Below are 25,963 nucleotides of genomic sequence, written 5' to 3'. Positions count from 1 at the left end.
CTAGTAGAGGATTGTTGGTCGTTTAGAATATGGTGTATCCCACATTGAATAGAAAGATCATTTATATGTGATTTAAAAGAGATTACTTATGTTAATTAAGTAATTAAGCTAAGTGTTAGATTGGGCTAAGCCATTTGGGCTTGATAGGAGTTTTCCTAATGGGTTAGACATTTTAAAAGTCAAAATATAGGCACTTGAGTACTTGAGCTTGTTTGGGAAATAGATTTAATTTTAAAATCTTTTAAATTTTTTTTGTTTATTTATTTATTTTAGAATATTACCAATTCTAAATAAATATGTTTTGAATAGAAAAAATATGACTATTTAAATAAAGTTTATTTAAACAAGAAAACACGACTATATAAAATGTTATGACTTTTTGAATTGACTTGATTGGTAACTGTTTATTTGTTATAAATAGATCTTTCTGCCTGATTAATTTCACTACTTAATTTAGAGAGTTTTTAAGGCTTTGTTGTATCCTATAGGTATAATCACCTTTAAGATAGTGTTCTTCATGCTTCAAAGCCATATTTTTTTTTTTATATTATTTTTATTTTCTTAAATTTTCTAACAATTTAAACGCAATTATGGATATTACATCTACTATTGTCCCTATTGCTGCTATGGATTTGAAATCAAGCATGAAGGTTTATTTTCAAAATCAAGATGTAATCAAACTTGATCGTTTTAATGGATCAGATTACACTAGGTGGAAAGACAAAATAGTTTTTTTGTTGACTACATTGAAGATGTTATATGTACTTGATCTAAATTTGAAACCAATTCCAAAACCAACTCCTGAAGATTCTAATGTTACTAAGGCAATAAAAAGCAAACATGAAGAAGATGAACTAGTCTATTGAGATTATATTTTGAATTTATTATCTAATCGTCTATATGACCTATACAAAACTATGAAAACACCAAAAGAGATATAGACTTCTCTTGAACACAAATACATGAATGATAAGAAAGGTAATGATAAGTTTTTAGCTTTGAAATACTTCAAATTTTCAATAAATGATGACAAACCTGTCACGAACCAAGTATACGAGTTGCAAATTCTGGTTTCTAAGTTAAGTGCACTGAAAATTAAGGTTCCTAATTCACTTCAAGTGAGAGCTATTTTGTCAAAACTTCCTCTATCTTGGAATGGATATAGGAATAAAGTTCTACATGTAATAGATACTTTCACTATTAAAGAATTTCATACTCACATACAGATTAAAGTGAAAATCATGCAAGAGATGCACTTTTTCTTAGAGGTTCCAATGTGAACCATGTGAGTGGATAAAATTCTAAAAACACTCACAAGTCTTCTGGTAAATTTCAAAATAATTTTGAAGTCAAGAATAATGGATTTAAGAAATTCAAATTTAACAAGAATAAAGTGTGTTTCCATTATGGAAAAAAAGGATATTTGATTAAATATTACATATTTAAAAATGTTGAAATTAAGATTGGTTCTAGTTCTAAAAATAAGACAAATTTGGTTGAGTAAGAAATTAATGAACTTGTTGCAATGGTGATTGACATTCAAATTAAAATGATCATTGAAGTTCATATGGCTACTACAAATAAGTCATTTGATTGGTGCCTAGATTCTGGTGTAACAATTTATGTTTACAACAACAATAAGCAGTTTAAAACTTATAAAGAATGCAAGAGACCAGAAAACATCTTTATGGGAAATCATGTTCCTGCCAAAGTGATTGGAAAAGGAACAATTGAATTGAAATTCACCTCAGGACATAAACTAACTTTACTTAATGTTTTTCATGTTTTTGATATTAGAAAAAACCTTGTATCTGCAAAGTTATTATGAAAGAAAAGCTTTAAGATTGTACTAGAGTCTGATAAAGTTATAGTGTCCAAAAATGGTGTATTCATTGGAAAAGGATATTCCAATAATAGTATGTTTAAACTAAGTATCGATAAAATAAATAATGTTTCTACTTATATTGTTAAGCATTCGTCTTTTTTATGGCATGCTAGATTAGGACATTTAAATTATCAATATATGAATTATATGACTAAGCATGGTTATATAAAATACTAGAAAAATGATGACATTAAATGTGAAATATATGTCAAAGCAAAGATGACTAAGAAACCTTTTTCTAAAGCTCAAAGAAATATAGAATTTTTAAAACTCGTTCATTCTGATATTTGTGTGTTAAATAGTTTATTAATAAATGAAGGAAAAAGGTATTTTTTAACATTTATAGATGATAATTCTCTTTATACTTTAATGTTTCTAATGAGAACAAAAGATGAAGCTTTTGATAAATTCAAAAAATATAAATTAGTTGTTAAAAATCAAAAGGAGAAAAAAATCAAAATTCTTCGAACTGATAGGGGTGGTGAATAGTTTTCATATTCGTTTTCTCTTTTTTGTGAAGATAATAGAATTATTCCTCAAAATATAGCCCCTTATACACCTCAACAAACTAGTTTAGCCGAAAGAAAAAATAAAACTTTAATTGATATGGTAAATAGTATGTTGTTAAATGCTAAATTGCCTCTAAATCTTTAGAGAGAAGCACTTTTAATAGCATGCCATATACATAATAGAATTCTTTCAAAGAAATTCTTGAAGACATCATATGAACTATGAAATCATGGTAAAAAATCAAATATGGATTATTTTAAATTGTGGGGATGCATTACCTTTTATAAAATACCTAATCCTCATAAATCAAAATTAAGACCTAGAAGTATTAAAAATATTTTTGTTGGTTATGCACAGAATTTAAAAGCATATAGACTTCTCGATTTGAATACTAATGTTATCGTCGAATTTATTCATGTAGAATTTTTTTTAAATAAGTTTATATGTAATACTGAAATGGAGAAACAAATTAAAATGATTTCTTGATTGAAAATAAAAGAAAAGAAAGTAATGATTCTATTGAACTTAGAATGAGTAAAAGAAGTAGAAAAAAGAATCTTTTACCTTTTGATTTTGTTTCTTTATATTTTATAGTATTCGTAGTAGAAGGAAATAGAACCAAAGTGGTTAACAAAACATCAATTCTACTAAATGTAAATAAAGACCCTAAAACATTTAATGAAGCTATGACTTAAAAAAATGTTGCTTTTTAGAAAGAGGCTATTAATGATGAAATGGACTCAATTATGTCCAATAATACAAGGGTCTTGGTAGATTCACCTCCAAGTTCTAAACCTATTGGATGTAAATGGATGTTTGAAAAAAAATATAATACAGATGGTTATGTGCAAATCTTTAAAGTAAGATTAGTTGCAAAAGGTTTTAAACAAAAAAAAGGCATAGATTATTTTGATACATATGCTCCAGTAGCTAGAATAATATCCATTAGAGTTCTTATAGCTTTGGCTTCCATTTATAAATTACATGTGCATCAAATGGATATTAAGACAGCCTTTTAAATAGTGACTTAAAGGAAGAAGTATACATGAAACAACCAAGAGGTTTTATTCTTCCACGTAATGATAATAAAGTTTATAAATTAATTAAGTCACTTTATGGGCTAAAGCAAGCTCCTAAACAATGGCATGAAAAGTTTGATTCAACCATAGTAACTAATGGTTTTAAACATAATGAGCAGATAAGTGCATTTACTTAAAATTTATTAAAGAATAGAGTTATAATATGTCTTTATGTGGATGATATACTAATTTTTAGTACTAATATGATTGGCATAAATGAAACCAAAAGGTATTTGATTTCTAATTTCAAAATGAAAGATTTGAATGAAGTTGATACCATTTTGGGAATTAAAGATAAGAGATATAACAAGGGTTTCATACTTAATCAAAGTCATTATATTAAGAAATTGCTAATGAGTTTAAGTATCTTAATATAAAAGAAGTCAATACTCCATATGATACAAGTATAAAACTAACAACAAATCAAAGTTATGCAATTGCTCAACTTGAATATGCTAGTGCTATTGGAAGTGTTATGTATGCTATGCATTGTACTAGGCCAGATATAGCTTTTGCTTATTGTAAGTTATCAAGATATACAAGCAAGCCTAGTATATGTCATTAGAAAGCCATAGGAATAGTTATAGGTTATCTTAAAAGAATTAAAGATTTTAGCTTATTTTATTCCAAATATCTAGCTATGTTGGAAGGATATGCATATGCAAGTTGGATTACTGGTATAAGTGACAATAAATTCACTTTAGGATGGATGTTTTCCTTTTGAGGTGGTGCAATTAGTTAGGCATCTAAAAAGCAAACTTATTCAATTATGGAATCTGAATTTATAGCTTTAGCTGTAGCAAGCAAAGAAGCTGAATGGCTAAAAAATTTATTAATGAATATAGATTTGTGACCACAACTAATGACAACCATTTCCTTATACTATGATAGTGAAACTACTATATTTAGAGTTTACAGTGAAATTTATAATGAAAAATCTAGGCATATTAGTTTAAAACATGATTATATCAGAGAATTGATAAAAAATGAAGTGATTACCATATATATGTTAAATCTACTAACAACTTAGCAGATCCTTTTATCAAGGCGCTACCTACAAATTTGGTAAGAAGCACCACAAGTGGAATGGGTTTAAAATTTCTTTTAGACACCAATAATGGGAACCTAACTTTGAATTAGTAACCTCTAATTGCAAAGTTTAATAGGTAACAACAACTATTGTTATGTGTCTATAAACACTAGTTAACCCATTCTAAATATTTGAAATAGTAGTGTAGGCCATTGCATAAATGGAGGATGAGATTGAACTCTTAATGGAGTTATAATTTAATGTCATAGCAATGGAGACATAAACAAGAAACTCCACCTATATAAACATAGAAGTGGTACCACTTCAATAGGAAAATTAGAAACTTTCTTGTAAATGTTTATGAATAAGGATAAACACATGGTCATAATATTGCTAAAGCAGTTATAAACCTCTGACAAAATATTAAATAAGTATTATGTGTATTATATCTTCAATTTTAACACTAAGAGTTGAGGTGTAATCTACGGACACCATCAACTTTGTTAGAATTCTAAGATATATACGCTAATTAAAAGTTTAAATCGAAAGATACCTTTCTGTATTCGTAATATTTATTTGTGTGAAATGTTAAAAATTAAACACCAATATTCCAAACTAGTAGGGGATTGTTCATAGTTTAAAAAGTGGTATATCCCACATTGAATAGAAAGATCATTTATATGTGGTTTAAAAAAGATTACTTATTTTAATTAAGTAATCAAGCTAAGTGTTATAATGAGCCAAGTCATTTGGGCTTACTAGGAGTTTTTCTAGTGGGTCAGACAATTTTAAAAGTCAAAAGATAAGCACTGGATATTTGGATTTGTTTGGCAAATAGATTTAATTTTTAAATCTTTTAAATTTTTTGTTTATTTATTTATTTTGAAATATTACCAATTCTAAATAAACATATTTTGAATAGAGAAAACATGATTGTTTAAATAAAATTTATTTAAATAAAAAAATATGATGATACAGAATGTCATAATTTTTTGAATTGATTTAATTGATGGCTGTTCATTTGTTATAAATAGATCTTTTTGTCTGATCAATTTCATTACTTCTGATTTAAATAATTTTTAAGACTTTGTTATATCTTATAAATATAATTGCTTTTAAGATAATATTTTTTACGCTTTAAAGCTATATTTTCTTCTTTCATATTATTTCTGTTTTCTTAAATTTTCTAACAGTAGTACGATGTTCGTGCATGGTAACTATAATTGGTAGCCTAGTAATTGTGCAGATCATAGGTTGAAACTAGTTTTTCTACTTCAATTCCCTCTCCAAGGCATAAAAAGGTAGCAACGGAGTTTTCTGAAACTTGGATATGGAAACAGCATCCTCCACCTCAATCTCAGAGTGGCATGCATGATGCCAGCATCAGGGCCAGAGGTGACCCTGACTTAAAACCCCACAGCACCAACGTTGCAGATCTTTCTTCTTTGTACATTCAGTGTGGCATGAGGAGTAGATCGATTATATATATTCCTGTAGTGGATGATCTCGAATACGTATTTAGAAAATAAAAAAGAAACAGAAAAAAAAAAGTAACTGGGGATCAGTAATGTTTATTATCTGCAACTATGTATAATTACTTACAAATTCATGTATAAGAGATCAGAGCTTGCAAACCAACGAGAGAGAGAAGATGGGGGTGAGGAAACCATGTTGGAGAAGGGGAGCACGTGCAAGAAGGCAAGGTATATATTGAGAAGCCAAAAGGGATTGGCACTCTTGCACGTGCCCTGCTTCTCCAACAAGGAGCTGCTCACCCGCTGAAACGTCCATGAATGAGTTTTCGAAACGTGTTTGTTGAATTAAAATGGGAAAGAGACGAATGAAGAAGCTCAAGTATTTGTAAGTGCAACAGAGAGACAGCTGGCCTGTTTTTATTAGTAGTTTTTTTTTTTTTAATAATCCCAATGGGTAATTAAGGAAGGGAACAATTGAGTGAAATTCATAGTGTTGGAGACGGGGAGCGGAGGAAGAAAAAAATCTCTGGCAGAGAGAGAAAGGCGCCATGCCATGCAATTATAGTGGTAAGCAGAGAAATTCAAAGTAGAGATATCTAAGGAAGACCAAGGGAGTCAACTCTTGTCTGCCTTAATTTCATAAAAGCCATGCCACCCTAGTTTTGTTTGTTCCCTACCAGGATCCAAAGGCACACAGACAACCACAAGACTCTCAAACCTATCCCACCATACACCAGTACCCACCAAAAGTGACAACGTGCCTCTCCCTACCATTGCTAGCCTTTGGATCAAGAATCTTGTGACATGACTTTAGGTCCCACCATCCAGTGACTGTGTTAGAATAATTTTAAAATATAGTGGAAAAACCAAGGTTAATTTATTAAGTATGATGTATATTAATCAATTAAATAAAAAATTAGTGACTAAAAGGCTATATAATAATTTTGAAAAAGTTTTAAATTATAAAAAAAATCAGTTTAAGACATGAAGATGTAGATTGAAAAAGCTTTTAATTTAAGATATTTGTATGCTCTAATTTTATTTGGAAAATGACTTTTGTTTTAATTTTATATTAAAATATTCGAATGATCAATTAATGGCATTCGAATCCCATGTTTAAAAAATGTTTTGAAACAAAAATATAGAAGGGCTTTTTTAAAAAAATAATACAAAAGGACATTTTGAATGGTCTTTATAGGGCATTTGCATACTTAATATAAATTTTAATGGATGAAACTTGGATGAAATTTTATAGTTAAAGTTTATAAAATTATTTATTAAAAATTAGTAAATAAAAATTTTAATAAAAAATTTAAATCGATAGATGATAGAGTTTAATATAAAACTCAATAATACATAAAAAAATTATTATAAATATTATTTATAATTTAAATTTATTTGATATTTATTTAATAATAAAAATTTTGTTAATATTTTTTTAAAAAAATCTATTTAATAAATATATTAAAATTTATTTAATTTTACACACTTGATCTATGTAATAATATCTTTTAATCTATTAATTTTAATTTTTTATTTTAATTTTTATTTACTTATTTTTGATAAAAAATTTTATGAATTTCACTTACGAAATTTCATGTAAGTTCTTGTCAATTTTAATAGCTTTGGCCACATCTGATAATTCATTTAAAACGAACTTTAAACTTAGAAAAAAGTGTTTTTTTACGTGTAAAAGTTTGTAACTAACACCGATTGAGTTCAAAAGATGAGAAATTAATAAATAAATATATTGATTGAATAAATTATAATTATAACTTTATATATATATATATATTTGATGTTATAATTTATTCCAAGAAACTTTTTATTGATCGAATAAATTATAATTATAACTCTTTATATATATATATATATATGTCATAATTTATTCCAAGAAACTTTTTACTTATTTGAATAAATTATAATTATAACTCTTTATATATATATATGTGTGTATATATATATATATATAGATGTCATAATTTATTCCAAAAAACTTTTTACTTATTTGAATATGCTATAAGTTCCGCATTCTTTCCTTTTCATTCTCGTCAATAATAGTTCAAGTTGCTTATACGTTATTTTTTGAAAAATTACAAAAAATAATGTATAAGAAAAATGATTTTATCATTCATTAAAAAGTGTTCATTAGTACAAAATAAATTCAAATAAGAGATTTGTTGTTTTTTATGATTTTTCCATTCGTCCCGTTGAACATTATAAATTATGAGACTGAAATAAACTTATATATATATAATTTACAGCATATTTTGAAATTATATTCTCTTATGCTATGACTATGTTTTACACCCATTAAAATCACGAAGACAACGTTATGAGCTCATTTTGCGGTGTAAATCCACACCCACCTTTTTTTCTTTTTTTTTTATTTGTCTTCGGGAAGAACCTCTGGTGCAAGAAGTATTGGAGACTAATGTAAGAATGCACATAGGTTTTGCATCAGTGGTAGATTTAAGATTTTTTTTATTCATTTATAATATATATATATATATATATATATATATATATAAACTGATGAATTTATTAATTTTATCACCTAAAAGGTGTTCAAAAAAAAGTTTAAGATATTCCAAAAGAATTTTTGTTAAATTTTTTTTTTTGTTTTTTAATTTTTGAATGTGATTCATAATCAGCTTATTTTTCCTACTGGATCCGCCTCTGGTTTGGATGTTGCTGATCTCGATAGAATTCCAAACACCCTGACGACAGGGATTTCATGCATGAAAGCAAAGCAAAGCAAAGCAATGGTTGAGAGAACAGGAAAGTGCCCGAAGTGTCACCCTTAAATCACCATTTTTGTCTTGTTGAAGAACATAGATTCTGAGATTAATTATCAAAATCTAGAGACAAATGCTAGCGTGTTGTGGGTTTTCATTTTCAACGCTTACTCATGCTTCCAAGTACCAATAACTTAAAAGTCCATGCTTCGTTGCATATATTTTGAATTTGCATCAACAACAGCGGAACAACTGGAAAACAAATTGGCGGACGTATGATATTATTATAGCCTATGAATGATTTCAGTTTGAGTCTTGTTCACGCCATGAACCATAGTTATATATTGAGCTAAGGCTTCGAGTTTTATTATGAATGTAAATTATACATCTATAATAATCAAATTTCAAATACAAGAAAAAAAAAAAAGTAAAAAAAGGAACCCATACATTATATTTAAAATTTATGAAATAAGAGCACTACAACAGGACAAGTCCCTGCCCGTTATCCCAAAAGAGATAACAGAGACAGAAGCCAATATCCTTCACAAAAATTTACAAGATTAAAAGAGAAGATTAAGTACCGAAACTTGGTGATCGACAATTGTGTGGGAAACTAGCCACCTCATTCATTTTTTAAATTTACATACCTCAACTTCCCATCTGGCAGCTTATCAACATTACTTTTAGCTTGTAGAAGCTCAGCCATGTCACCCAGTGCAACCTAAGGGGTAAATGGCCAATGAGAATACTAAACCACAAGGAAGACAAGAAAGAAATGATATATTATTGTATATGGAAGGATGAGGGAATGCACGAATGGCAAAATTGATAGCAAGCAGTCAATTTCAACATTTCCAAGAAAATTCATATCAAAGCATCAAATTAATTCAGATCATGACAGGAAACTAATTTTTTTTCCAGAGAATTAATCAGTTTGAACTTTGAACCATTGATACATAGAGCATCAGTTCGTAATCTCTGGTATAAATCTGTAACATTGACACAATAATTAACACATTTGATGGTAGAACCATGTTCCACCTTACTACCAAATTATCTTTAGAACTGATTTAAGAATAAACCTCGCAAAAAAGCAGCAGCCCAGTTGTAAAGGCAGAACAGGCATCGCAATAATTTGCACTTTTGGAGAACATATCAGCCAAGCAAACTCCCTTTCCAAACATGTAACCTGTCACAGGTGTTTCAGGTGGAGCAATGCGCAAACCTTTTGCATGTTAAGTACAAGACACAGTCAGATATGTTGTAGTTATTGACAAACACATTCTGCATTCCCATTCATACATCATTGACAACATGCATAAACAAGAGAAAAGGAAAGACCTTGATATAGAATGCCAATACCATGATCCAGAAACAGGAGAAAAAGGAAACACATCCTGCCCACAAATCTATACATGCTTGACTACATTCAGAAACAAGAGAGAAAAGGATAGACCTTGGGACAGAATGCCAGTCCAGTAAGCCAAGAACCATGCCACAAAAACATTCTATTTTTGGTTCCAGAGAACTGCTCACAAAAGTCAGCCATTAGGATAGACCAATATAAAACACTTGGTAAACAGGACATTCTACACTTCAACAGGAAAATATTAAATTTGAAATACAAAACATTTTCACGAGAGGGACACCTTTTCAAAGCGTTCAGCTTCACCTTCTCTTGCCACCTTGAAATTTTGAACAATATCAACAGTAAATTTGAATGTGTCTTTGCATGAGTGTTCTGGGCATACTTTGCAATTTGATCATAGGAAGAGAAAGTGAATAACAAAAATCTAAACAGATAGCTATGAAAAATGCATGCTAAAAATGTAAAAAAATTGCAAAACTGTTCTGCAAATTACATGTTTTTTAAAAATTTGAAGAGGGCCTCAAAAACATAGAAAGTTACAAATTGCTTAAATAAAACTTCTAAAACATAGACAAACAAATACCATAGCAAATTCCTCAGAATCATTGTCAAGTGGAATCAGTTCACAATGAAACTATTGGCAACGATAGTATAAAGGATCTTCCTACAACAATGGCACAAACTTAAATTAGAACAGAAAATTAGTGCATATATAACCCAATGAGAAAGAACAGGAAAAAACAGTAAGCATCACAAGAATATATATATATATATAACAAAAATAAGTTAAGTTAGAGAAGGAAGAAATTTGGGTACTAAAATTGACTATTGATGAAAGCTATACGGTTTTGCTGTACACACAATTGCAGCACTAACAAATGCAAAATAAGCTCTACAAGAAAAACCAACTTCAGGCACCCACGTATGATGCGTATGAAGGCAATAATCTTGTATATTTGCAGGCAAGATACAACCATGGTTACTTGATGCAATGCTTGTTAGGCATGCAAGTACTTTAGTTATTCAAAAGCTTATTATTCAACTTACTTGAAGGATGGAAACGAAAAGGAGATTTAAAAAGGGAGGAGAAGAATGTAGAAAAGGTACATCATAGCTTATAAGTAATACCTCCTCCATGGTGATGTCCGTTAATAATTTCACTGCAACCCCTATTTCTCCCAGGGCTTCAACCTTCAATCACATAAAAGTATCTGAGATTGCCCCTTATAAAAGAAAGCAGCTAAGAAAATTGGCTGAAACATGTAAAAGGCTCACATAAAAAAACAATACTCAATGTTATTAAAAACTACAGGGACAGATTTACCAAAGTTGTCAAGAAAATAATTAAAACAAAATATAGGCTAGATACAAGAAAAACCTTCCACCAAGATAGCACAAAGAAATCATATTTCTCAAACTAAAATTAAATAAATCACCATTTCCAACTTCTTTTTCAACTTTTGAGGCATGTCAATGACAAAATCACCTGCCACAATTCATATTTCCATGTTAGTTGCAATATTGTTATTGTGTATGTTAGAGAGAGAGAGAGAGAGAGAGAAGACTCACGTATTTTTCTAAATCCAAAATCATGTGGAATCACAGCATAGAATTCCCTGTGATTAAAAAGAAAAAAGAATTAACCAAGAATCAAGAATGAAACTCCACAATTCAAAAGTAGACTTCAGGAAAAAAATAGAGAGCATTAAGTTGTGATGAACATGAGATGCTATTTTGAATATAAAGCATTATTGTTATTTATGTAATAGCAGTTAAAAAAAATTTCTTACTAACTTAACTGCTCAAGCTTGCTCCTGTTTGATTGGTCAATCATATCAGCAATTCTCTTTAAGACATTATAGCCCTGAACATATCCAAGCATAATTAATTTGTCATTTAGGCAAATCCATAGTATCAAACAAATGTGCTCATTACATGCAAGTACTATAGTTAATGCAAGCTTGAGAAAGACAAGCACGCAAGCAGTGTGAAACCAAGGCATTCCCCATAATAAGTTTGATGCTATGAAACCATCGTAAGAACAATGCATAGAAGGAGGTAGGGGTTCCAGCATGGATGAAAAAGGCACACTCAACTCCAAAAGTAGAATCAGGAGCAGAGGAAAAGAAGCCATCTCTAAGATCAAAGCATTGAAAGTTGTTGCACCTAAGCATAAGTTATACTTACACTGACTCAACGACCTGACTAGACCTTTGATATTTAAAATTAGTTTAGAAAAGTATGCCTTGCATGTGAATAATCACTAAAGGTGAATAGTTTTTGCCTTCTACAATCTTTTATACTTTCTAACTAACCTAGGAAGTTTCAAAGAGAAATGTTCTGTGCATGTCTCTAAAAATTACCTTTAAAATTGTTGATTTGCTTAGCTTACCAAGTGGCAACTTGTCAGCATTGTATCCTAAAAGACAAACAAAACATTACATGAAATATTAGCAGCAGCAGAAGGATATTAATAAAAATGAATTTGTAAAGCACTAGAAAACCAGAGGAACCAAATGCTGATTAAAGATACAACCAAATATCTATCACATGTTAGTTAATAAATAATTAGCTAACTAACCTATTTCCATCATTTTTTGCTTCGTCATGTTGATATTGCATATAAGAGAGATAAATTTGGCAACCCGTTGTTCAAGCTTTGTCTCCCGCAAATGAGTACCTATGGAAGAGTCAGTCTTTTCTTTGACCTGGATATAATAATTGAGAATTGGAGCAATCCATCAGGCAATCAAGGCTCCATATACAAGGGTAGGATATAGGATGCCCCTCATTTTCAAAAAGACAAATTTAGGGCAAGGAAAGCTTCAAACATTTAGGTAAATTAGGAAGGGGAAGATAGAGGGGAAGGAGCAGGAGCCAGTAAGTCATCTATTTGTGTAATAAAATTTAAAACAACTCATACCAGAATGCTTTTCATTTTCAACGTAGTCCATCTCCACCCAGGTATAGTACTTAGATAACAGAGAAAGTCTTTTCTGTCGGACCAATAGTTATTGGTCTTGTTAAAGAACTTTGATTCGAACTCAGCAATTGCAGCTTGTTGGGATGTAAAGGGGCCATGTAACTTAGTTCGACCCTTTACACCAACTCTACCCTATCCATTATAAACCGCGTATGTCTTGCAGTCATCAGATTCTGCAAGAAAGGAAATCATGATCTTAGCAAAACTAGCAAACACCCCCTCCCAAACCCACACACACGCCCAAATAAGAAAAAAAGAAAAGAACTATATGCAAATGAATGTAAATGAGCCTAAACTATCTTCTTATTCTCTTTCGTTATGACTAATTATTAAATTATAATTTGATCAAAAAATGCTTGAAGCAATAAATTTGAAAACTGAAAATCAGTAGTGCAATTGCAAATAACATGTGCAACAACATTATAGAAACTAGAGAACTAACCTAGACGTTGAATTACATAGAATTTGTTATTGTTATTCCCAACATTGGTCTGATTTAACATGGCATCATAGATATGATCACCCTGCATCAAAGAAATTAAAATAATTTGTGTTTTCAAAAAGTAAAATAAAATAAAATAAATCCAAATTGACAGGCTTGAAAATTGAACTTTAACTGCAAAGATTACTAGCCTGCTGTAAAACAGGATAATGAGCCTTTATCTGATCTGGACTTACCTGATCCAAAACTGCCGCACCTTTCTTTGTCGCCGTAACAATGTTCTCTTCCTTGCTACTGCCTTTCTTTTCTTCTTCTTCCTTGACTACACTGCAGCATAAAAAAAAAAAAAAAGCTTAGCTTCCATCTTTCATTAATGGAACTAAATTAGCGAACAAAATGAACAATAAAATTGAAAATCTTTTACCATCAAGAGAATTTTTGTCTGCATATTCGCAAAGCCTCTCAAGAAGTTCTTTTTTGGTTCCAACAGCAGAAAGACCTCGAAGAGTAGCTCCATCACGTAATTGCTTAACATTCATTTATAGAAACTCTCAACGGCCTTCACTTTGCTTGAATCCCCGTAATCATCGGCATCGAGCTCCCTCCATCTTTTTTTCTTATTATTTTGAAAGCCAATATTTGTATCATTCTCTTCTTTGTCCACTTCTTCTTTCTTCTTCTCTTTAAGCAAAGCTTCTCCAGTCTCTGCACCTGTTATTAACAACTCAAAATTAATGGGGAAATGAAGAAGAAAAATGCATATAAAAGAGTAAAAAGGAGATTAGGCAACCAGAAAGGGCTTGGTTCCGGTGGTGTCAAGCTCACGCTTGGCTAGTTCGGCTCGGAGCTGTCTTACTCGCCATTTTTTTCTCTCTTTAACAAGCAGAGAAAGGTAGAATTCGTTTCAGATTGTAGGAAGAAATGGAGGGTTATAGTTTTATATCGTGGGGAATGTGACTCAAAACTCTGTCGTTTTAACAGCTCTCGGAGCATGATACTGGCGCGTCTTCAAAAAATCAAAACTTCCTTCTCATCACGTCGTCGTTCGAGTTAAAAATAAATCGTGTCGAGCAATCTTTTCAGATATCGGGCCGAATCCCGTGGGCTCAGAAGATAAGGCCCTCTGAGAATTGCAGATCCAGGAAAACTGAAAAAGTTTAGAAACCTTTGTCTGTACAAGGAAGGGGAAAAATTAAACCTTGAATTTGTTTATGTTTAAGGCAGATTGAAATCAACTTTTGTGAAGGAAAGCATGAGTGAAAGGCAAGAGCTTCAGTCGGATCCGCAGATTCAATCGTCTCAAGGTTCAAGAGAAGACATGATTTCTTGGGTGGTGGCGTTGGAGACGGCTTTGCTCCCGTGCTTGCCTGCCAGAGAGCTTCAAGCTATCGACCGTTCTCCCCATCCTTCTCATCAGAGTTTGTAACCTTCTCCTTTCTTCCTTTCCAAAGCGTTTTCATTTTTTTTGCTTCATTTTTGTTAAACATAGGACGCATGAACAGAAAATTTTTTCTTTCAAACTTACAATCTCTAGCTTAACTTGTTAGCGTATTACCACAGAAATTTAGTTCATGTGACGTTTTTGGATCAAAATTTTTATGTGCTGAAACAGTGGTTATATTTGCAATTGCTGTAGTTGATGTAGAGAGACATGCTAGAGATTTCATGGAAGCTGCCAAGAAGCTGCAGTTATACTTTATTGGCCTGCAACGTGAGGATCAGCCATCTAGGGCTGAAATGCTCAGAAAAGTAAACCCATCCAACTTTTGTTGTGGATGATGCTGTATGCGAGTAATCCACTCCAAAGAACTCTAATCTAATGTGTTGCTTGTTCGATAACAGGAAATTGTGACAATGGAAGAAGAGTTGAAGGTAAAGTCTAAGATCGTCAAGAATAAAGAGAAACTGATCCAGCGATGGAGGAAGGATTTGACAGACCAACTGGACAAGCACAATACTGAACTGGAGAGAGTATAGGATGTACTAATCTCTAAGGTTATTTTGTTTGAGATTGGTTTGAGCTAGGGTCTTACTTTACTGCCAATCATGTTGCTGCTCGGTCGTGGTATCATTTTTTTTTTTCTGCCTGTGTGATTGTAGAAAGCACCATTAACTCAATCCATCCGTATACTAATTTAGTCTTTTTACTAAAAGTTTGATCATTGATGTGAATGTTGGTCAGCAATCAAATAAGCGTTTCTCTTTTTTTTATTTTACAAAAATACCCCAATCTAAAGATAGAAAAAGGATTATATATATATATATATATTGTAGAATATGAATATTAAATTTATTAAATGTTATTTTTTAAAAATTAATTAAGCGAATTTTTAAGTTTAATAAGAAGTATTTGATGACTATTAAAAAATTATGAATTTTAATTTAAAATTTACTTCAATTGATTTAAATAATTATTTTTAAAAAATAATATTCGATAAATATAAATTTTGAATCAATTAATTTTTTTATTTTCATACTAACATCTCTTTTGTGAAAAGAAAAACCACGAATCCAATTATTGATTAGTAACCATGACAGAGGTAAATACGCACTGTTGCAACTACAGAAATGAAGTTGATGCATCCGCTTTGATATAAAATATTGTGGTATCAATAAGTTGTTAATTCAATTGGTTAAAATTTATTTTTTTTTTTTATAAAAAGATCATGAATTTAAATTTTATCGATGATCGTTTATTAAGATTATCTCAAATGCACGACTCACAATCATTTACTTTAAATTATCAAATACGATATATTTTATCTTAACATGTGAAACTAACCTATTTATCTTTGAATTTTTCTTACCAAAAAAGAAAAGAAATGCTGTGGTAAATATGTACTCTTTTGAAATGGGTTTGGCATGAAAACGGAAAACCAAACAGCATTTTGGAAAAAGAAATGATAGATTAGAGTAAGGATGATAATAGAGAAGATATCTTTTACTATTTATTAAGTATTTGTATCCAAATTCATTTAGATTTAATATAATTATTTGAATAGTTAAAATATCACAATCTATTAAAATATTTAATTTTTAAAATTTTAACAAAATATAAAATAAATAAAATTTAAATTTAAAATTTAAAATTATTTGTAATTAATAATAAATAAAAATTATTTGTTAAGATTAAAAATTTTATATATTTTATATATGTAAATAGGTAATTGATCTGTTATTATTTATTAAAATTTAAACAAATTTGATTATTAGATAATCAAAACATATTATTCGTATCCTTTTTGACACAGTCACAGATAATAAATCTCATATTCAAATTTATTAATTATTTGTTTATAATTATCTAAATCTAACGCAAACAGATCAGACAATAATGGGTTTTATTTTACCATCCATTGTCATCTAGAACAGCCCTTCATGTTTGTGCTTCGGTGCATTCTCTTTTTCAGTGAAGTAAGCCATCACAAAAAACCCTGGTTGACAACCTTATGAAATCGTAATGGCATACGAGTTGATACCTGAATTAAATATGAAAGTGTTTTTAGAATTTAATAATCCAAAGAATGTACAAGCTTAAAAGATGAACCAAAAACATGGGTAAGCATCAATCAACTATTTTTTTATTTTCAAAAAAGACAAGTTCGAAAGAAAAATTGTAGCAGAAAAGAACATCTAGAACGCAATCTACAATAACAATTCTGAAAATCTAGTTAAATAGAATTATATATCACAAAACAGCTATTAGATTTGATGGCATCTAATTGACTACCCATAAAAAAGGCCTTCTTCTCATGTTGGTAGTAACAGAAAAGGACTCCTTCGGTTTTTCCTTCTATTTCTTTGCATAAGTAATCAACATCTGGTTTTGCTGTATCTTGAAACCTTATAGTACCTGAATTGCAACTGTTGATTGCATCTCGTTTTTATGTTCCACAAAGGCAATACCTGGTTTTGTTTCGACCATCCTAACATCCTTTAAATCGGGGTGTTGATTCAGAGCATCTGCAGCATCATCGTGGCTGCATCATGGGGAAGATTCTGAACAAACAGAATGTTATTTGGTGGCGCAGGAGCTTCTGGAACAATTTGTCTAGCACCTAGGTAGGGTATTTGTGATGGCTGTAACATTTTGGAGAAAAAGAGAGGAGCAAAGTGATGAGGAGTCATGATAATGAGAAGATGTAATTAATATTTATTTCAAAGTAAATAATATGACAAGACCCTTACAAAGGACCATTTTTCATTCAATTACAATTCTTAAGTATCCAATCTTGACCATCCAAGTGGACCACCAGAGTCTCATAGAGGTCTCATGATAATGAATGGCCAAGTTCAATTAGCATCCAACATTCAAGAGAACAAACAAATATGCAATTCATTCTTCAACACTGCAAACCAGAAAACAAAAATTCCATGCAGATTGAATAAAAAATGCTATCTCCAACTCTTTTGACCGGCATTAGGTTTGCGACAACTGGATTTCAGCTGCTCAAAAGTTATAAATGTGTTGACCAAAGCATTAAAAATATAACCTTCTGAGGAATCCATACTGAGAACATAGTTGCAACTTGCAAGATTGAGATAGGTTAATTTCAACCAGATTCCATAGAGAGAGAAAAGACATGATCAATCAAATAATAAGATACTACACTTCATATCACTTTCAGGAGGTGTTGCAACATAAGCACCCGCACCTCCTGCTGCTTGATTAGGATCAAGTTGCTCTTTTCTTTTTTTTCCTCCTACATTCAGACAATATACAAATCTCAAGAGAAGAAAAGGAAAGACAACTAAAAAAAAAAAAAAAAGAACAGAAAAACTGTGTCCCACATAGGTCAGAATAAGCAACAAGTCAAAGAAAGAGGGTGAATACACACGCTTAATATTAAAAAGAAATAGTACAACACATAAGAATCCTGAGTTTTATTTTTCCATCTACATTTTAATGTACACCAAAAGTACTTTCTCTTGAATAAATGAGTTCATTGGTGACATTAAGGACCCAACTAATGACATCAATGGCGGGACAAAAGAAAATAACAGTGAAAAGAGGAAGGCAGATGAAGGAGTGAGATTTACTTCAAAATTAAGACAATTTATAGTACATCAAAATGTGCATTCACTCAACAGTCAATAGATTTATTAGTAATATCTCAATAGTCTATGATGCAAAGTTCAAAAGAGGATCCAAAAATCCAAGTGAAAATAAAGGAAAGAACTGATTTCTAACAACGAAAGAAGCAATACTGATTGCACGCACAAATATAGACAAATGAAATACAATATTAGTTTCTCAACTGTTAGCTTTTTCAACTAAAGATAAGGGACACAGAGGAATGTACCCTTTTCCTCATGCCTCTTTCGCTTCTCTGGGGGAAGAAAAGTGCCATCTGCTTTTGCTATTATATCTGCTTTAGTCTTTGGTATTATATCTGATATATGTTCTCTGCAAATAATTATTACTTTCATTATTTATTAGTATTAAAAATTATGATGCTTTAGGGCAGTAGAGAACACTGTTTATAGATATAATCCGAATATCCTGAAAATCCACCTAAATCTCCAGAATATCCTTTCCATTCTTCATGAAAAAATTAGTAATTTTGACATAGTACAAGAAAATTTTTATCAATTAATGCTTTCTCAACTAATGACAGTACCCAGTAAAATCTAAACATTGTTGCCAAAAATAAAAGGCCACCAACATCGTTTAGAAAAAAAAAAAAAAAAAACAGAAAACAACCTAAACACAGACATAAATAGAACCCAAATTACTGAAATGATCGAATCATATGCAAAGAGAAAGAAAAGTTAAAAAAATGCATATACCATATCCTTGTCGTAAAAGGGAAAGCCCTGCATTCGCCTAAGAGCATTGGTAGCGGAGTTAAAAAAATAACCCAAGCTTGACCTTATTGTTTCAGCGTCTTGAATGCTAACACATCCAGTATCTTTCCAATTTGTGAAAAGACAGTGTGCAACGATTTCTTCAACTCTGCAAACATCATTCAAGTAAAAAAAAAATCAACAAAAAAGAAAAAACAATGTAAGCCCTTTAATTTTGTTTAGAGACTTGAAATAAGTACGATCGATTCTGATCTTCTCGTTGAGATTATTGATGTATAAAGTAATATTCGGACGATTTTCTTCTCCCTGAGGAATCTCCGCCATTTTTCCCCCTCGCTCTGGCTCTAAGCAAAGTGAGACGAGCAAAGTTGTTGGCCTAACAGCAAAATTGGGTTGAATTCAGGGTTTTTGGGTAAATGCACTAGTCGTTGCAGACAGCCGATGGGGAAAGCTGGAAAGGACTGAAAGGTTGAACCTAATATTGGGCTGGGGATGGGTCACCTTTCCTCAATTCGAGCCAATCCTATGGACCAGAAAAGGAAAAAGGTGCACTTGAATCCAAATCAAACCCATAAGATTTTATTTTCCTTTTCAATTTTTTTTATATATTATTACTGTAGTTTTTTTTTTATTTTACAAGTATGATTAGTAGATTGATACATATTTTATTTTAATTAATTTTTATTTTTTTTAATATATCTTAAAAATATGTACCTCAATTAATTTCAGTTATAAAATTTAAAATTTTCACTTACAATAATTTATATTTATAGGATCTAAATTGAATAAGATAGTACACCGACTTGAGAAAAATGAGATCATAGATTCAAACATGTAGCTTACTGGTTAATGCATGTTTATTCTTACTTAAAAATTTTGAATGTGAATCTTCCCATATTTAATTTAAAAATTACATAATAAGATGGCATGTTACGTTACTTGATTGCAAAAATTTGCAACTATATTAAACTTGATACATCCAGAGGCAAAAAAAAAAAAAAATTTTGGTAGACGATTCTTTAGCAGCTTGAGGAGAATGTGAGTGTCGACCCGTCTCTTGCTATCAACGCAAAGTCGTATTTGTTTTGGGCCCCATATGAAAATGGGAGTGCGATCATAATAATACGTTATCTCTCCCTTTTCTATGATAAGGATGAAATAAGAACAAGTGGATAGCTTTAGTCTAGTAGTTCCAACTTGTCGTAAGAAAGAAGTAGTGATGGTTTCTATGTTTATCGGCAAAGTTAATTGCATCTGGCAAATACCGACTACCAATTTCAAGTTGTTATTGGCATTGGCTTTTTTGAAAATATAGGTTGACCAACTTTTTTTTTAAATGCTATTATCTTATTGTCACATTATACATACGTCATCCCAATCATGGCCATTGAGAATGTGACTTGTTGGTGAGTTTGAATCTTTTGATGCAACGATGTGATAAGCTACGGATATTCCGCACGTGAAAATTGAAATATATAAAAGCTTCAACCATTATTTTTCTGATGGAGGATGAATTTTAAACAAACAAAACTCTTTGAAAATGACAATTATTTGAAAAAAAAAATAGAAAACATATTTTATGGCTACATATCATTGAAGAAGCTCACGGTAAGAAATAGAGAGGAAGTACATTGGATTATGCTTCTAAAAAAATTTCACTTCTAAATTTTAGTTTGCCAAGGCAAATGATTTCAAAAACTAATAACTCTAAATATTTTTGTCACTCAATAAATTCGTCGTGATTAAAATATTTAGGATTAATGTTTTAAAATGATTATTAAATTTTAGTAAAATGTTTAATATAATTATTGAATTTTAAAAATATTTAATGTAATATTTGATGAATTATAATTTTTAAATTAATATAATATTTTTTTTAATATTTTTTGTTTTAAATAATAAATATGTCTAACAAATAATTTTTTAAATATTATATTAATTAATAGATTTATAATTTATATATTATATTAGAATTTTTTAAAATTTAAAAATTATATTAAGCATTTTATTATAATTTAAAAATCAAAATATTAACTCAAATATTTATCTAAGTCATTAATATTACATATATATTTTGAATAAATTTTGCTTATGATCTTTAAAATTAATTAAATTATTATTTATGATAATATTTAAATATTAGATAAGAAACAGCCTTCAAAAATGCCGTAAAAATACTTATATTAGCATAACTCTTTTTATTAAATATAAGTATATACTTCCTTAAAAAAATATAAGTATATACTATATTTTATAGAATCCAAAATAATATTATTGGAAAAATATCCTCAATAAAATAATGATATTTAAAAAAATCCTCTAATTGCCGGCTCGCCGCCAGCCAGGAGCCAGCCTTAATTATTTATTGGCTGTAGACAGTACATAAAACTGCTGCATGCCTGCAATCGCACGCAAGAGAAGGGGGTGCTTTGCTAGCGAGCTAGCTGTAAGCTGCAAGGTCCGAGGACTGACCTGAAGCAGTGACTACAGGAGCTCAACTTTTTTTTTTTTTTTAAATCTAAATTTACATTGTAATAAAAGAAAGAAACATTTTCACTATTTAAAAAATAATAAAAATTTTTATAATTTATTTAAAGATGTTAAATGTACTTTTAATTAAATCTATAATTAAATCGTTTAGATTAATAGTGAAAATACATTTAAGAACTTTAGATTAATGGTGAAAATTTTGCCTTTTTTTCAAAAACAAAAGAAACGTACGTAAATTTTAAAAAGCAGCAAAGGAATTTAAAGAAAAAAAAAAAGAGAAAACTGCATTGTAACGATGACTAATTATATCAATAAATGATTAATTCAATGATTAAATTTATTTTTTAATTAAAAAATTTTAAATTCAAATATTATTAATAATAATTTATTAAAGTAATTTTAAATATATAATTTATTATTATTTATTTTAAATTATTAGATATGATATATTTTATTTTGATTTAAAAAATTAAAAAATTTATTTATATTATTATTATTTTTTTAAATGATGGCCAGTTATAATTTTGAAACTAAATTACATTTTCCTGAATAATAAATTCAGAGGCAGAAAACAAAAGACGAAAGCCATCACGGGAAATTGAGCGGAAAGGGCTCCTCGAACATCACCCGATTATCTGTTTGCAGAACGCGAAACACTCCAGCCTGTGACCATTATCTAACGCGGTTGCCACTATTTCTTTTTATTTTCACTTAATTCAATGAACCGTATTGTAATTTGAAATGTATCAATTATTTCTTGGATGCTAACAAAAATTAACATGACAACAAGATTCTATAATTTTGGAGATTGATGGCAAAACAGGGCCACTGAGTCACTAACCAATGACCCTTGACTTGGTAGGGACACCTTGAGGACCCTCGAAACAAGGTTATCAAGTGCTTTCCGTAAGAATAATTAAATTCAATTTGATTTTATATACTATATAACATTATAAATATTTAGAATTTGAATTAAATATATTATGATTTAATTTGAATTGAATATGATATTATTAATTTAATTTTTTTGATTTATTCATTTTTAAAATTTAATTTTTATTATTTTTATATATTATTTTATTATTAAATTTTAATATATTTAAATAATTTTTATATAAAATTTATTATTTTATTTTTATAACAATTTAAAATATATAAAAATTAATAAAAATGTATAATTTGATTGAATTCAACTTTTTAAAATTTTTACTTTTTAATTTAAATTTAATATATATGTAATATTCAAATTTAAAATAAATTAAATAAAAATTATTGCAAATCAAATAAAAAATTATAATTGTGAATATATTTTTTTTCACCCTTGGCTTCTAGAACCAAGAAGGAAAGTCCGCCACCTCTTTCAGACTGTTTCTTCTACACGTGAACGGATGTGATGTCACCACCAATCCCTGTATCAGTCAATTTAGAAGGATTCCCGCACTCACGCCGACCTTTCCTGGTTGAACCCATGAAAGACCCTCTCATTTCACATGCTTGATATGGATTGAAGAAAAAGTTCGCACTCAAATCATTCACTGTCCTTCAACCGTTCGATCATTTTTGATCGCCCTCGCCGAAAATTTTGACCCTTGCGAAAGGCTAACTTACCTTCAATCAAGGGCTAACATCGTGTTTCTCATTTATTTAACGATTTAAATCTAAATTTAACAAAAATAAAAACGTCTTTGGTTGAAGATCCAGGTGTCAGCAACACAGAGGTCCGTTACTCGTGTGTTGACGAGTTCCTGTTGAGCTTTACTGTTTCCTCTCGCCTCTCACGCGCTCTCACTACTTTTTCTTTCCTATATAAACCCAACAAGAGTATCCCTTGGAGCCCAACCTATCTTTCATTAAAGAGTTTCGAGAGAGAGAGAGAGAGTTTCTTCTTAGCTGCTGCGGACGGTTTCTTTTCCTTTCAAGAAGAAAAAAAGCACTCTGCAGTAGCATTCAAGTTTCTCAATTCTAAGTTTTAACTTTTGTTTTGTTTAAAGAAGAAAGAAATGGCTCGCTCTTTCTCAAACGTTAAGCTTTTCTCTGCTTATGTTGTCGATGGAATCTCTAACTCAATTTTCAGGTACCCAGAAGTTCTTTTCATTTCCAGGGCTTTATTTATTTGGGTTTTATTTTTTGGTTTGTTTAGAAAATAATAAAGGATCAAAGATTTAATCGTTTTTGGTTTTGTTTTTGTTTAGACGAGGATATGCTGCGGGATCACAAGGAGTTGTTTTGAGTGGAGTAAGAGGAGGAACGGCAAGGAACGCTGCGGTGGTGAAGAAAACAGGGGAAGAGATGGCAGGAGCTAAAGAGAAGGTTTCATGGGTTCCGGACCCAGTTACCGGATGTTATAGACCCGAGAACTGTGCTAACGAGATCGACGTGGCTGAGCTCAGAGCCATGCTTTTGAAGAAGAACTAAAAATATATATTGGAACAATGTTAGCCTGCTAATAGTTCAATGGATCGAGGAGGTTGGTTCCAATGATATCTTCCGCAGATGCTATCGGCGGTGCGGGGAAAATTTTTTTTCTTATCTGGAAAGAAAACTTGTTACTTGCTTGCTCCTCTGCCCTTTGTATGCGAAATAGATGTAATATTTGTTTCTCGATTTCTCTTACAGGAATTAAGAGACTATCACAAATGAATAGAAGTACCATTTATAATAAATCTAAGGACTTTTTATTTATATTTTCTTCTCAGTTTTATTGTTGTGCTAATCCCCTGTTTATCATGTTCAATTACTGGTATTTGCTACAAACTTGATTAGATATGGAGAATTGATTGTAACATCCTCAAATATTGAATCGATGCTTTTGATTTGAATGATTTCATTTTCGCAAGTACTAATTGAATCTTCTCGCTTTTCGTGTTGTTTTTTTATGCTAAGAAATTGAAGCTTGCCAAGCCAGCCGATATTAAACTTTGAAACTAAACTTGTTTCACTACCTTTGTCTTATTGCGTACATTTGAGAACCGTTGAAACAAATCAATGTGGTGTCTTAAGATTTTAGCTTTGGTTTCTGTTCTGTCCATTCATTTAATTTAAGGGTCAATTTGGATAGGAGAGATTGGAGGGATTGGCTGGAAAATACTGGTGAACATAAGATCAGTTATTGTATGTTGATATTTTAAAGTGTAATTGGAAATTAAAATTAATGGTGGATAAAAATTATAATGAGATGAATTATACTGAGAAGAGAAATGATAGTTAAAGATATTAAATCAAAATATTTATATAATAAAAAATTTAAATTATTCAATGTTTATGAAATAATTTAAAAATATTAAAATTGTTTTTATGTCCAATAATTATTTTTAATAAATAATTAAATAATAATATATCAAATGATTTCTTTTAAAAATTAAATATATATTGAGTTCTTAATTTTTTTTATTTATTATATATTTATTTTCTATTTTGTAAATTAAATTATCTTAATTTTTTATTTACTATATATTTATTTACTATTTTGTATAATAAATTTATCTGTTAAGTGTTATTTACTTATTTAATTCTAGATAAATATATTTATTATTTATTTATAGTAGAGTTTAAGATTTTTAAGGGATATTTTAGAAAAAAATATTAATTTTTTAAAAGTACAATGAACAAAATAATAATGTGACGCAAATAAAATGTTATTTTTTAATTAAAAAATTATTTTAATTTTAAACTTTTAAATATATAGGTAAAATTGTAATAAAAAGATATTTTAAGGACAAAAATGTCCAACGAAAGGTGTGGTGGCTCAGCGTCACCACATGCTTTCCTCAACAGTGGAGAATGGACCCTTCACTGGTGCCACGTCAGACAATCGTGCCATTTACGTAAGCAGAAAACCACGGTGCATTTGCACCATGGAAGTGCTTTTTTGCACTGAACAGTGAGCACGCTTCAATCCAAGTCCGGTCTATTTTTTTTTATTCATATTAATATTATAAGACCTAGTTCTTTGGCTGTAATTTACTAGTAAAGTTTATATTTGATTCATTAATAGTATATAAATTTTAAATATTTATAATAAGTTTTAAATATTTATAATAAATTTTAAATTATCACATCATTAATTATTAAATTTGAAAGTTGAGAAGTCTATAAAAATAAATTGATACTAACTTTTATTATTTTATATTTTAAGATTTTTAATTTTTAAAATT

The 25,963-nt window shown here is 29.8% G+C and overlaps 2 protein-coding genes, 1 long non-coding RNA gene and 1 pseudogene across 4 annotated transcripts; 2 read left to right on the top strand and 2 right to left on the bottom strand.

The window, feature by feature from the left end:
• Positions 1-9,145: 9,145 nt before the first annotated feature.
• Positions 9,146-14,431, bottom strand: LOC111283529 (poly [ADP-ribose] polymerase 2-like; annotated as a pseudogene). The gene is made up of 16 exons (XR_016340996.1): positions 14,302-14,431; positions 13,936-14,222; positions 13,748-13,838; positions 13,512-13,593; positions 13,010-13,242; positions 12,668-12,794; positions 12,450-12,505; positions 11,877-11,950; positions 11,656-11,702; positions 11,523-11,572; positions 11,215-11,277; positions 10,665-10,750; positions 10,367-10,471; positions 10,174-10,245; positions 9,800-9,942; positions 9,146-9,438 (listed from the first exon to the last, which is right to left on the bottom strand). The product of XR_016340996.1 is annotated as a poly [ADP-ribose] polymerase 2-like (transcript).
• A 332-nt stretch (positions 14,432-14,763) lies between these two features.
• Positions 14,764-15,664, top strand: LOC111283844 (mediator of RNA polymerase II transcription subunit 28-like). Its single transcript, XM_022872472.2, has 3 exons — positions 14,764-14,929; positions 15,148-15,260; positions 15,354-15,664. Exons 1-3 carry the CDS (start codon positions 14,764-14,766, stop codon positions 15,486-15,488), a joined length of 414 nt encoding a protein of 137 aa, XP_022728207.1. The 3' UTR covers positions 15,489-15,664.
• A 1,406-nt stretch (positions 15,665-17,070) lies between these two features.
• Positions 17,071-19,922, bottom strand: LOC111283463 (uncharacterized). Its single transcript, XR_016340995.1, has 4 exons — positions 19,559-19,922; positions 19,302-19,467; positions 18,815-18,918; positions 17,071-17,591 (listed from the first exon to the last, which is right to left on the bottom strand). It is a non-coding gene; the product is annotated as an uncharacterized LOC111283463 (long non-coding RNA).
• Positions 19,923-23,646: 3,724 nt separating this feature from the next.
• Positions 23,647-24,491, top strand: LOC111283917 (protein SENESCENCE-ASSOCIATED GENE 21, mitochondrial-like). Its single transcript, XM_022872598.2, has 2 exons — positions 23,647-23,883; positions 24,002-24,491. Exons 1-2 carry the CDS (start codon positions 23,810-23,812, stop codon positions 24,222-24,224), a joined length of 297 nt encoding a protein of 98 aa, XP_022728333.2. The 5' UTR covers positions 23,647-23,809; the 3' UTR covers positions 24,225-24,491.
• Positions 24,492-25,963: the final 1,472 nt, after the last annotated feature.

This window comes from Durio zibethinus, chromosome 3, assembly GCF_047325235.1.
Source record: "Durio zibethinus cultivar Kanyao isolate XHJ-2024 chromosome 3, ASM4732523v1, whole genome shotgun sequence".
NCBI classification, from domain to species: Eukaryota; Viridiplantae; Streptophyta; class Magnoliopsida; order Malvales; family Malvaceae; genus Durio; species Durio zibethinus.
This window is presented reverse-complemented; position numbering and strand designations above follow the sequence as displayed.

Coding starts and splice junctions, on each gene's coding strand:
- LOC111283917 (XM_022872598.2), top strand. CDS start 23,810: ATGGCTCGCTCTTTCTCAAACGTTAAGCTTTTCTCTGCTTATGTTGTC. Junction 23,884..24,001: donor ATCTCTAACTCAATTTTCAG/GTACCCAGAAGT, acceptor GTTTTTGTTTAG/ACGAGGATATGCTGCGGGAT.
- LOC111283844 (XM_022872472.2), top strand. CDS start 14,764: ATGAGTGAAAGGCAAGAGCTTCAGTCGGATCCGCAGATTCAATCGTCT. Junction 14,930..15,147: donor TCCCCATCCTTCTCATCAGA/GTTTGTAACCTT, acceptor CAATTGCTGTAG/TTGATGTAGAGAGACATGCT. Junction 15,261..15,353: donor GGGCTGAAATGCTCAGAAAA/GTAAACCCATCC, acceptor GTTCGATAACAG/GAAATTGTGACAATGGAAGA.